The sequence below is a fragment of the Xenopus laevis genome, chromosome 7L (assembly GCF_017654675.1).
Source record: "Xenopus laevis strain J_2021 chromosome 7L, Xenopus_laevis_v10.1, whole genome shotgun sequence".
NCBI classification, from domain to species: Eukaryota; Metazoa; Chordata; class Amphibia; order Anura; family Pipidae; genus Xenopus; species Xenopus laevis.
In genome coordinates this window covers 14,562,554-14,576,388 of record NC_054383.1, presented here as the reverse complement: position 1 = coordinate 14,576,388, position 13,835 = coordinate 14,562,554, and the positions used below count along the sequence as shown (strand labels likewise).

Below are 13,835 nucleotides of genomic sequence, written 5' to 3'. Positions count from 1 at the left end.
CAAGTGTGAAAATGATATTCACAGGGGACGCTGATAACGAACCTGATTTAGGGAGAACAGGGAAAGGGGACATATATTTTTAGGTTACTATAGGAACAAGACGACAGGGACCAGAGGTAACCGCAAAACTTTCTTGTGTCAGCTTTCTGCTTATCTGATGTGCGATTGGATCTCGTCTCATGAGCCAAAGGGACGTGTGGGAATTATTACAATCTGTCCAAATCTCAATCCATTAAATGAAAGATAAAACCAGTTTAGAGCTGTGTTCTTGATCGCATGTATCTTTGATGAACCCAGACCCCAAGATGTGTAAAAGTGTTATTCAGCTCGTACTCCCAAGCCTGATGGAGACTGAGCTTGCAGATGAGTCTTTATTTAAAGGGGCAGTAATACCAGAATGTGAAAATATTTATATTTCAATATGATTGGGCGTAAAAATTATTAAGCAGGTGCAACTCTAGATGCATTTGCCTACTGTGTGGGCCACTGTATGCGTTTATCATCTGCCAAGCACTGGCAACAGCATGTAACATGCTTAGAGATAATGGAAATATGTCACACCATGTATATGCAATACATATGTTACTACAGGTGAACAGGGTCGGTGGGACACTGAGAAAAAACCCAGCGGGCCCCTACCCTTGTGGGACCCATGCTGGAGCCCCTAGGAGCTGCTCACTGACTTCCCTCACTGGCCCCAATCGAACCTGTAATAAGAAAAAACAAGGTACATGCGGGGGGAGGGCTGGTGGAGGGGTGTTGTAGCTGGGGGCACAGCTGGGACAGGGGCCTCTGGCAACCCCAGAGGGCCCTAGACCCCCAGTCCGAAAGAAAGAAGGGAGAGCAGTTTGTGTGGTAGGGGATGGTCTCCATGGGACGTGTTAGTTGCCTTCCCTTTACCCAGCTCACATATAAATTAGATGGCTCAGGGCATCATCTGGTCCTATTATAATCCACCATAAGAACTAAACAACATAGTTCCAACAGGTCACCCACAATAGAATTCCTAGACAACAAAGGTTCAAGCCACCTAAACAGCTGAGGGATACCACATCATCAAACCTGAAATACAGAGTAATGTTACTTCGGTTGTTTCCTATTGCCGATGTGCATTTCAAAGTGTAAAGTTTAAAGAACAAGTACTGTAGGGATATTTTGAACCAAGAAGCAGTTAATTTGTTAAACCTGTGCCTTTTGTCCAATGTATGAGCTCCACACTCAAAATGAGTTAAAGCCAACACATCTGATGGCAGTTATTTCACAGGAGGGGAAGCGCATTCCGGATGAAATCTGAGCAGCTGCTGTCTTATAACTAGTAAGTCTACCAGCCAGAAGTACCTGTGAATCACATTAAAGTTGGGTTGGGATGTAATAGTAAAAATTTTTAGCAAGCACAATTTAAATATCATGATGGCTGCAGTAGTGATAGAGGATTTCAGCACATGTTGGACTGTGAATCCCTTGATCCTCTGCTTCCAGAAATTGGCTGAAGGTGGCCCATACAGGCTCTAATATGGTCAGGCAGATTGGATAATTGAAGGTGCACCCTCTGGCCAAGGACCTCCTTAAAAGTTAAACCTTTAGTCAAAGCCCCTTAGATTATGAAATGAATACAGGTATAGGAAAATCAGTCATTAAGTCATAGTTCCATGAATATCTAAGACAGCAAATACATACTGAACCCAGATCTCACTCTAACCATTCAAGCTGGGCTTTCTGGAGTATCTAGGAGATCATTTTCCCCCAATTCTCAACCTAACTGGCCTTCAGGCAAGGCCCCTCTGCCACTGTTTGGGAACCACTGTGATAGTAGACCAAAAAAATGACAGTTGCACATCATTCCAACTTTGGCGCAAAGTAATTTAGACAGTCGACTTGAACAGTGCAATGTTATCATTCATATGGATGGACATGGGTCAATGTAGTTGAAATAAAACTGGAGAACATTGGTCATAAAGTTAGGAACCGCCATCTGGGTTTAGTTATCTCTTTGAAGTCCAACATAATAACAAGATTACACATATTTGAAATAATTGTTGCAATAGTTTTCCTGTGGGTTGGTCATTCGGGTGGGCTTACATTAATATAAGTCAGTATTCATCAGGCGTCTTATCTTAATTGGCCTCAAGTTTCTTCTCAGTTACTACACACTGATCTGAGTCACCATGGAATGAGGGGGGCTACAAAACCCCGTTGTTACGGTCAATATTGGCGGAAAGACCTCCATTTTGCTCTTTGTAATGTATTTATTTCTAAGATTTTAAACACCTTTAGGCTATTCCTGATACAAGGCATCTAATCATTCTAGGGTAACAAGGTAGTACACTAAAACAGATCAATCCGGCTTCGAGGACTAACGCATCATTTCGTCTCACTAACAGAAAACTGATTAAAGATCACGTCAATTAAAACCAGAATCTCTCGGCAGGAACACTTTCAGAAGGAACAGAAGACAATCAAAGGGAAACACATTAAAAATGAAGAACTGCACTTGAGTCTGAATATAGGAGCTAAAATATCACCCCCCCCCTGATTTAAAGCACAATGTGCTTTAATCACTTCTCTTTAAAGGCTGTTGAGTTCAGTCATTTCACATTGAAGAGGCTGATTTACTTTTTTAGAAGCAAGAGAATTTTCCATTTTACTGTTGAGTAGACCGTAGTCATTAGGTTAGTTTGACATGTCTCACTGTGGCATCATTTGTGCCTTGAAAAAGAATGTGAAATGTAGAACTCGTAGTTCCAAAGTCTGAAGATGAGCTTCAGCCCCACGATACTATATATTGATATATATATGTTGTTTTTACCATATACTTAACCAGCAGTTGGTTATATAACTTATTTTAAATTGCTGAAGTTTTTTCATTTGAAACAGCGACTCCTTTGGAAAATGTCAGCTTAATGACGATCTAAGCATAGCGTACGCTAAATATCCTTAACAGGCACTCATAAAGTGTTATCTTCCAGGAACCAAGGAAAGACTGGGAGCAGCCACAAGAATAGGTTGCTCTTAGTAAACAAATGGCTTGCTGTTTTTATTTCTCCAGCCTAATGTGTCCAGAGGAAATGTTCTAGATCTATCAAAGTGTGTTCTCCAAAAGAATCAAGGTGAATTCTAGGCCTGATGTCCCATTCGGAATCGAATTCTTCTCCGGCGAAGAGACATGCTGACCGGCTGTTTTCCGAACTTCTGCATGATCTCTTTGATGCGTGCCAGGTTTGATTTGGCGAGAATAAAGTCGCAGCGCGTAGCTCCCATCTCATATCCCACCGCACAGTTCTTTGTTGAGGGTGTGAATCCTTCAGCTCGAGCTGTCACTGCATACTCTCCCGGGTTTAGCAGCCTCCAGTAATCTCCATCACTTGCTGGGGACAATAAGTAAATGGACATGATGATCATATATATATATATAATATTGTATTTATATTTAACTGACAGAAAAAATTAAACGGTATTGATGAAGAACAGGGGTAGCTCTAGAGTTCTCAATAGAGAACGTTACCTGGATTAAACATGATATGAACAATATGAACAAACATTTTGTTCCCTAAATGTACTAATGCTCTGAGGGGCTACACATCACCAGAAGAATCTCAGGCTGCTGAGTAACAAGGTTGTATAATGCGCACACTGTCTTCAGGCTGCGGGTGGGTGCGGGCAACCTTTTACAGCCCCACTTTCATGCTCGGCCTTTTATATGCTTGAGTCACCCGTGCCCCGCCCCTTCTGTGATGTCACATCGGGGCAGGTATATAAATGATGTCTCACTACTACTCCTTCAGTTACATTGAGTAGAAGAAACAATGGCTTCACTGAAAGCAGTTCCATCATGAAGCGCTGACTCTTCATGGCTGCCTTCACACCAATATTACAACTAAAAATATATACTTGTTGTTTCAGGTTTCGAATTTAGAAATAAAAACTGCACCATAAAAATCATGACAGAATCCCTTTTCATGTTAAGTGTGTTAATTGCATATAATACACAAAAGCCATGAATATCTTGTAAATTGTATCCTTATAAACGGTGAGTTCTGATGTCATCAGTTATAAACGGAGAGTTCTGATGTCATTTCAGTCACATGACTCACTGAAATGTGTGTATTATAATAAATAAAGTACCCCCTGTTGCAAAATATGAGGATATTTTCGGAGTTCCATGACCTGTATAAAAACACCCGGCCTTTGGCCTCGTGTTTTTATATGGTCATGAAACTCTTCGGTAACTAATAATATCCTTATAATTTACAAGAGGGGCTACTTTATTCACTATATTAACATTGAATGATAATAGATTTACTGCATCTAAGAATAACAAGTATCTCTGTAAGAAAGTGTAAGGGTAAGGGATTCATTTTTCCAAAAATTTCCTACTCTTTAATCTTATGTCTTATGAAAAGCATCAAGTGGAAAAAGAAAAAAGCAGCAGTTTAACAAATGAAACTTAAAGGACATGTAACCCCCTCCACAAAAATGTAATCAGGGAACAGCCTCTTTGAAATATTTAGATAAATGCCACTCTGGTTGTTAAAAGGTTAACAGTAAGGCTGCAGCATCCCCTTAATCACTCTGCTCCCTCCCTCAGGAATTGACTTTGGCTGTTGGCTCATGAGCATGCTCAGTTCTTCTCAGCTCAGATTACTAAACACACCCTCCGATCTAACAGCCAATGAAGAGCTAGTATTGCTGGTTCCCATAGAAACTCTAGCTGTCTGATCCTAAGTTCAGCTCAGCGTAATCATTACAGTGTTCAACCCCAGCAGAACTTCTTATCAAACTATGTTGTGCCTGTGTAAAGCTGCATTCTGCATTGTATGAACTTTACAGCATACATGTCCTGTTTGCACATGTCACTGTTACTGATGATGGGTCAGAGGGAAAATGGCTGCCGAGTGAAAGCCATTTGTTTTAGGAAAATGTGATGGCGCTGGCAAATGGAGGGGGTATATGCAGTACAAATGATGTGGCTTGGGTGGGGGAGATATGCCCAACTTATATACATGGTAGGAAAATGTAGGCTTTACATGTCCTTTAACTGCATCAAAATGCAGTTCTAAATAGGCAGTATATAACGAAAAATAATTATCTGATGCCTTTAGGTGTCAAACATGCATCTCAAACCCACAAAAAAAATGGTCATGTGTAGAAACCCTTAAACTAAGCAGTAAATCCTGCTGCACGCGGGTTCAACAATGCATGAGAGATAACTGTGCCCTCAAACCAATAAAATGTTACAGTAAGGCAGCGCGTGGGAGGCTGAACTAATCTTGGCAGCAGCTACACTCAGCATGTGCTCATTGGAACGGCTCCCAGTATTGCTGCTAGCTTCTAATTACCGAACTGTTAATTACTTGGGGAAATATACACTTAATCCTTAGGCAGAGCACAAGATTACTTGGGGCTTGTGAAAGAGGGGAGTGTGTGCTTATTAGGATTTCACTGATATAAATACCCTTGTATAGGAAGAAGTACCTTAATCATTTTATGGCGCTTGCAGCAGAGAAGGAGTCAAAAAAGCAGGAATAAAAATATTGGTTAGGTAGTATTTATATTTAAAGGGAAACTACCCAGAAAATGCTGTTCAAACTAAGAAAAAAACTTTTACTTTAAAAGAAAAACAAAATTAGAAAGATAAAGATACAAGTATAGGGTCTGGAATGCTCGGGACCTGGAGTTTTCCGGATAAGGGATCTTTCTGTAATTTGGATCTCCATACCTTAAGTCTCCTAAAAACAATTTAAACATTAAATAAACCCAATAGGATTGTTTTGCCTCCAATAAGGATTAACTATATCTCAGTTGGGATCAAGTACAAGCTACTGTTTTATTATTACAGAGAAAAAGGAAATAGTTTTTTTAAAAAAGTGTATAATTTGATTAAAATGGAGGCTATGGGAGATGGCCTTCCCGTAATTCGGAGCTTTCTGGATCAAAGATCCCACATTGTACTTAAGGAACACCATCCCTTTGCTTTTACTTCATTACCTTCAGCATTCCTGCCTATATCTACTGTATGCGCCATGAATCTCACAGTGCTGCTGATCTCGACAGACTTTTGAAGGAAAGGGCTTCAAACTGACTATACAGCCAGTAAAGTATTGATTTTTTATTTTTTATGAAAACCTACTGTTTGCAGCATGAGTGAATTTGCAGCAGGAAACAGTTGTTTGGTTATGGGAGGTAAACAACATTTTGCAAGTTAGTTTTGGCACTAGTCTGCTTGGACTTGTTGCATTTGGAATGCTTGGGACTTGTAGTTTTCCACATTAGGGATTTTTTCTGAAAATTGGATCTCCATACCTGCTAAAATAATGTAAAGATTAAATAAATCAATACAATTGCTTTTGCCACCAATATGGATTTAGGCAGCGTAGTAACCACTGAGTACAAGGTACTGTTTTGTGATCATAGAGAAATAGGAAATCATTTTTAAAAAATTAGAATATTTTTTTTTTCAAAATTGTCTCTTTGGGAGATATTCCCATAATTCAAAACTTTTTGGATGCGTTTCCATTATACTAAATATCACTGCAATGTCTGAACCGTGGGACGGAAATATGTTTTTTAAGAATAGGGGCACTTGAGTTTGGAAATAAGGAGTGCTGGTATGTCTGGAATGATGAAATAGGCAGTACTTTCATGGTGCACTGCTGTTAATAATGACCTCGAGCAAGTAGGAAAGAAACAGATGTTGTGGATCATACACTTATAGCAGCAAGGTACAGCGGGACAGGCAGAATTGAGCCAAACTTCTATCCATCCAAATGCTAATCACAACACTGCTTGCGTTCTTACAGGCTCCTCTATACTTGTGCCTTGCATTTAAACATCAACGGCACTTGCATAAGGTGCAAAATATAGGAATGGAGGCAAGGGAACTCTGGAATTAACACCTGCCTTTAGACTTGGGCAAAGTTGGCCGGGTGCCCTAGGCTGAAAATTACTTCTCAGGCAGGAGTGCTGAGGGTACTTAAAGCCACGCAAGGGGAGGAGTGTGCACAGAGGAGTGATGGAGACAAGCAGCAGCTAGGGAAAAAGGTTCCAGAGCAGTGGTAGGTGTCCCCTTCTGTTGAGCCAAAGGACGTGCCTCTTCCATCAACCTCGAGTTCCAGCCCTGCCTGCCTTCAAGCATTGCTACCCTAGGCCCACCCCATCACTGCCCTTCTACGACCCACTTGAGCTAGGGCCACACAGCGCCAGGCCGGCCAGGTGCCTTCTACAGAGAAACACAGTCCGAGAATCCGCTCCCCAGCTGCTCCTTTACTGCAGCACTGCGCCGAAATCCACCACATCTGTGTGCACCCAAGTGAAGGTAATGTTTTTGAGGTGCATGCAGCGCAGCAGAAGAGGAGCACCAGTGGATCAAATTCTTGGACTTTGTTTCTCTGCAGACCTATATCCATATGGTGTGGCCCTAGCCCTAGAACATGAGTCAACCTGGTCGGAGGCAGCCTTCAGCTTTGGGTCAGTAATTTCCAAGCATGGTCTTATAAACTTATACCAGTGCAAGATGGCATATGCACAAATAGGCCCAAATGGCCCACACATCTTCCCAGTATCCCCTATGCCATTTGTCCAGTCTGGGCCTGGAGTTTACATTTCAGAAATACGCCCATAAAAATCCTATCCAGGTGAATAATTGTCTTCTGGAAAACTCTGTATTCACCGTATTCATAAATATGTCCCTAAGGAGAGCCACTTCCCACAGTCTTGAAATGTAGAAAAGTTATTATCAACCATATCATATCTCCCAACTGTCCCTTTTTCGGAGGGACAGTCCCTCTTTTGACAGCTCAACCCACAGTCCCTCATTTGTACTGGAAAGTCCCTATTTTCTCTGCACTAAACAGCCAGAAAAAGAAACAAAGTTTCTAACTTAATTGGCTTTTAGCAGAGAGCACAGAACAGCTAACAGGTGCAAATAAGATACTTTGTAACAATTTTGAGACGCAAAAAAAAATGTTTGTCCTTCTTTTTACTTACAAAATATTGGGAGGAATGCCATATCAAACCATCATTTTATTGGGAAAAAAGTAATTTTTATCTAGTGAAAAATGTTCTGGCTGTGAGTCAACTCACACAGATTTTTTTAGAAGTAAATCTTAATTTAACCCCATCTCAATCAGTGACCTGCAACTAATAGCCCATTCATCCACCCTAATGCTGGCCATAGACGCAAAGATCCGCTCGTTTGGAGACATCGCCAAACGAGCGGATCTTTTCCCGATATGCCATTAACAAGCATGGCTATATTGGGGGTAATCTGATTGTTTGGCCGTATGGCCGAACGATCCGATTACGATGTGCAATGGGCTCGGACGGGTCAAAATCAAACCTGACCAAACGACGATCTCCGCCGGACGAAAGCTGTCGGCACTCTCCAAACACGATCCGAAAATCGTACGAATCCTCGATTCGTACGATAGGATCTGTGTGTCTATGGCCAGCTTTAGGGTAACCAGGCAACACTATTTCACCAGCTACAGCCAGGACAGATTACAAATGTTCTGTCAATGTAGATGACAGTAAATTAAAGGGGTGGTTCATCTTTAACTTAACCTTTAGTATTCTATAGAATGGTAAATTCTAAGCAACTTTTCAACTGACCTTCATTTTTTCTTTTCATTTGCCTTCTTTTGATTCTTTCCACCATTCAAATGGGGGTCACTGGCCCCATCTAAACATACAAATGCTCTGAACGGCTACAAATGTATTGTTATTGCTACTTTTTATTATTCTTTTTATATTCAGGCCTTTCCTATTCATATCCCAATAAGTGCATGGTTGTAGGGTCATTTAGACCTTGGCAACCTGATTGCTGAATAAAAGTTAAAACCACAAATAAAAAATGAAAACCAATGGCAAATTGTCTCAGAATATCACTCTCTATATCAGGGGTCCCCAACCTATTTTAGCCACATTTAAGTGTAAAAAGAATTGGAGAGCAACACAAGTTCCTGTGTGGCACACACAGGAACTTGTGTTGCTCTCCAATTCTTTTTACACTTAAATGTGGCTAAAATAGCACCCGCACTTCCGGGGTCCTTTTATAGACCCACCCACCGATGATGTCACAAAAGGGGCGGGGCAGCAGACGCAAGACTATAAAACCGGAACCCGGAAGTCAGATGCCGGCATTTGAAGGTGGCCCGTCACCCGCGAGGAGCAGTGTGAGGTCGACAGTACACTTGGTTTTTATGCAACTAAAACTTGCCTCCAAGCCTGGAATTCAAAAATAAGCATCTGATTTGATGCCACTGGGAGCAACATCCAAGGGGTTGGTGAGCAACATGTTTATCCTGAGCTACTGGATGGGGACCATTGTCTATATCATGCTAAAAGTTATTTTAAAAGTGAACCATCCCTTTAACCGGTTAAACATGGGTGCTCAAGATGTTTTGCCATGAGCTATTACCAATCTGCACTAAGCTCTCCTCCTTTCCACTGAGCCTTGCCCCTTTAGAATTAGAATTCTGAACTGTCTCCACTGAATTACATACGCTCCAATGGGATTATTGGTGTGTACACACCTTCATTTACAGCTATGAGGATAATGATTAAACAACATGAAATATGTTGCCTTCATTTGAATTTGAAATGTACTCTGATCAGATCATCCCGTTCCACAAGATTAAAAACACAGTTTTCCGCATATTTATTGAGAAGAAAAGGCGCTTATGAGCTCACATTTTTGTGTTATTATGGCAGGCCTTTGGCAGCCCCACACTGGAAACAGGCAATACGGTTAACAAACGAGACCCAGTTTTCAGCAACGGAAAATCCTAATTAGAGTTGTCATCTGACACAGCTTGCCAGACTTCTCTGCTGTTTAACTGGAAACAAATCCACATTCCCAGCATCACACCTGGAATACCGAGAAGACATTACGTCATCATGGCTGCCATTTTGGGAAGGGATCAACATTTTGTGGCTGCATTATACCTCAAGCATGTAAACAACAGCCTGACTTCCTCCATTGTTGTTAGAGCTAGCATGCAGCAGTCTCCTAGCAGGGCATTCTCTCACATTAGTAAACGTAACTCCCTCATTATGTTACATGGCTCAGTCATTATTCATCAGCACACAAAGATGACAGAGTACTACTGAATTCAGTGTGAGGAAAATGGTTTGATCACAAGAGGAAGCAATAGAGTTGATTCCCCCCTGTAGTTATCACAAGAATGGTTCAGGCCAGGATATTATATAAGGAAGTCTGGGTTTCAGCAGGGTTGCCAGGTTGGCAGGTTTTCTAGCCAAATTGGGCTAGTTTTAAAAATTAGTGGCGGTCCAAACTCACCAATGTAAGGATTTGGAATAGCTTTTAAAGTTGGGAGCACAGGTTATTATGAAATGTTTGGGACAACAGTGTTATTAAATGTGGGGATTGGGAGGGAGGGTCACAGTGGGGCTCATTTATCAACACTGGGCAAATTTGCCCATGGGCAGTAACCCATGGCAACCAATCAAATTGCTGCATTCATTGTTCTACTTGCAGCTGGCTTTAAAAAGCTAATCACTGATTGGTTGCTATAGGTATCTGCAATAAGAAAAGGTTGTGGGAGCACTCCGTGGCTTAATAAAATGTACTAAAATACAATGGGAGTGCTCTTCTTCTTTTTTCTATGTCTGTTGCTATAGGTACCTGCCCATGGGCAAATTTGCCCAGTGTTGATAAATGAGCCCCAGTATGTGGTGAAACATTTAGGGCCAAACTGTCGCCATGAAATGCTGGGGTCAATATGGAACATGGGAGACAAGTGTTACAGCAGCAGTGAGAAGGACAGAGGCAGGCATAATTCTGGAACTACATTCATTCACTTTGGAAGGCTCTCCATTGTTCTTCATTCTATATAATTCTGGAGCCCCTGTGGCCTGCCATCCAGGTAGCCCTAGCTAAGGGGTCGCCAAAAATATGGTCCAAATTGGGCCCTGTAGTTGAAAAGACCAGCCCTTATAAAGTGTATTAAAGGAGAACTAAAGCGTAACTAAAGAAGTAGGCTAGAAATTTTGTATATTATGTTTTTGGCTTCTGTACCAGCCCAAGGCAACCACAGCCCTTTAGCAGTAAAGTTCTGTGTCTCCAAAGATGCCCAAGTAGCTCTCCATCTTCTTTTCTGCTGATTCACTGCACATGCTCTGTGCTGCTGTCACTTACTGAGCTTAGGGACCCACTCACAATATTCAGTACACATAGAATAAAAATGTCACAATATAAGGCTGATTAGTAATTAATACAGATAATTACTACATGGCAGCACAGAAACCAGTGCAATTAGCATCAGAATTTAATTATCTGCCTTGTGGAATCATCTTATATTACAGGCCAATCTAATTTTCTTCTTGATAATTTGTGACGACCCCTAAGATTAGCTTCTCAACAGCTGCTCACTCAGCCCAGGAAAGAGGTTGGAAGAACTTTGTCATCTCTTCCCTAAGCAGAGCAACATCAGAACATTTTCTATCTGAACGTACCATTCTCCTTTCTCTCCACACATACTGACCAGTACTGTTACGAGAAAGCAAAATATGGACCGCACAAGCTCACCGTTCATCCGCCGGCCCAGGTGCTCAGTCACACAGTGTCCCCACTGTGAGCATTGCGAAGATTCAAGGAAACAGACGGCACTTCTGAGACAGGGGTTTATTGGAGTACCTGCTGGTAACACCTGACGCGTTTCGGGAAATATCCCTTAATCATAGGTGATATTTCCCGAAACGCGTCAGGTGTTACCAGCAGGTACTCCAATAAACCCCTGTCTCAGAAGTGCCGTCTGTTTCCTTGAATCTTCGCCAGTACTGTTACAAAATGTATTATATTGGCAGTTCATACAAATTTAAATAACTCAATAAATAAAATAAATAATGTTAACTGCAAGTGCAATTAGAACATTTTTGTTGAACCTGTGCATTCTGGGAAGAGTCTCCTCAATGTGATGTAATATTCTCATTCCTCTGGTTCTTGTATGGAGAAGAAACCATCCACTATGCTTGTAACACCCTAAATTGACGAGAGCCCTAACTGTAACTGCATCTGAAGATTATCCCTACACTCTGCTAGCAGAGATATTTACTAAAGATATAGCTAAGGAAAAGGTGACTGATGAAGAACCAAGATTAAGGAAATTACCACAGGTCTGCATTGGGTGCAATAAACTGCTAAAAGACCCGCAGAACCAGCAGTGTTCTCTATTACTCCATAATCATTTACAGAAGAAATTAGAGGACATAAGAATAACGAGAATTGATGTAAACACACGGGAGAGTCACTTATATGCTGGACCACCAGCTGGGAAATGCAGGTAGTCTGATATGACAGAAAGCTGAAAGGGATGTCACAATGGAGATTTTTTTTTAATGAACTGATGCTTGTAGGAGACCAATACAGGGAAAAATGGCATCACTATGAGTTTCTATTGCTTAAAAATGTAGAATTGGTTGAAAGTGATTTATATGGCAATGTCTCTTTAAATTCAGGGATATCTTTAGCAGCAACTGCAGGTTCTTAGCAAACAACGTGAAGAACATTAGTATGGCAAATGAAAATAGTTTTCATGATGATTTGGTGAAAACCAGCAATGATTAGTATATGACCAGTGGCACAAAGCCTACATAAAGGGACCTACGTCATAAATGTAGGTGTTGGTTGGATCAACAGTTGAGAAGTGCAGGTGGTTTGTTGGTGATGGAAAGCTGCATCAGAGAGTTCCTGTTCATAATTTGATTAGTGAAGGAGACTGATACTGGGTGGAAGGACATTACTACGAGTTTGTAACATTTGCTCGAACTGGGAAGCAACGTAAAGCTTATTAACATGAATAAATTCCATTCAGTGACGTTTCAAAACGTTTTGTGAAAACGATTTATGAAGGTTGAAAGTGTTTTATATGACTTTGTCTCTTTAAATGCAAAGATGACTTTTACCAGGGAGAGCACACTGTTTAAGGGGAGGGTCTGCAAGAAACCTGAGAAACATTTGAATTCCAAAAATATATGGTGGGCCAGCTCTTTTCAATACCCCAGGACAAATTATTTTTTAGAATGTAAAGGTGACCATACACCTATTATTCACCAAATGAGCGGATCTCTCCCCAATATGCCCACCTTCAAAGTGGGCGACTAGGGCTGATCTGAGGGGCCCAAGAATGGGATCATAATTAAAGCAATACGGGCGTTCGGATAGCAGGACCGCATCAATGAACAGATGCAATTTGCGATCTGATGGGATTTTCACCCCTGCCCGATCGACATCTGTCCAACTCTCGGGGAGGCCCGTCGGAGGGCTCCACACACGGGCCAATAAGCTGCTGACTCGGTCTGTCTGAAGCTTTATCGGCCCATGTATGGACAGCTTAAGAGACTAGCTACCCCCAGTAGGTTCAACTTTCCTTGTCCTTTATGGTAATTACATATGGAGACTGTTGGTTGCAATTGGGGGCCAGCTGATTATTGCTTGAAATGCAGTCATTTGCGAGCCTGCCCATGAGCTAGGTAGTAAAACACTCTGTGCTCTATTACACTAAATGGGTTTTGATTAGCAGAGTGGCCGAGATAAGATTTCTAATCAAAAGCAGGGGAAAGAAAACCACTGTAGTATTCAAATATGTCATTTTATGAAATCTAAAATTAGAGATAAAACATTCCGTGGGCGCAAGTGCAAGAGCACGAAAGAGTGCACCTATGTGCCCCCCCTCGCCTGCCTCATTTGAATGGAGGCTGCAATTAAGCTGGACATAAGACGCAAATATACCATTGTGCGAAACAAAGGTTCATTCGATTTACGGACAGTGTGTGGAGTGTCCAGACATTTTTCGTACCGTGGTGATCGGTTGTTCAGT

The 13,835-nt window shown here is 41.4% G+C and overlaps 1 protein-coding gene across 1 annotated transcript in view; it reads right to left on the bottom strand.

Annotated features, from left to right (window-relative positions):
* Positions 1 to 974: 974 nt before the first annotated feature.
* cpxm2.L (carboxypeptidase X (M14 family), member 2 L homeolog) overlaps positions 975 to 13,835 on the bottom strand; it is a 59,638-nt gene continuing 46,777 nt past the window's right edge. Inside the window, exon 15 of the mRNA XM_018225136.2 lies at positions 975 to 3,365. Coding sequence (XP_018080625.1) covers positions 3,115 to 3,365 — 251 coding nt within the window. The 3' untranslated portion in view covers positions 975 to 3,114. The remainder of the gene's footprint in view (positions 3,366 to 13,835) is intronic.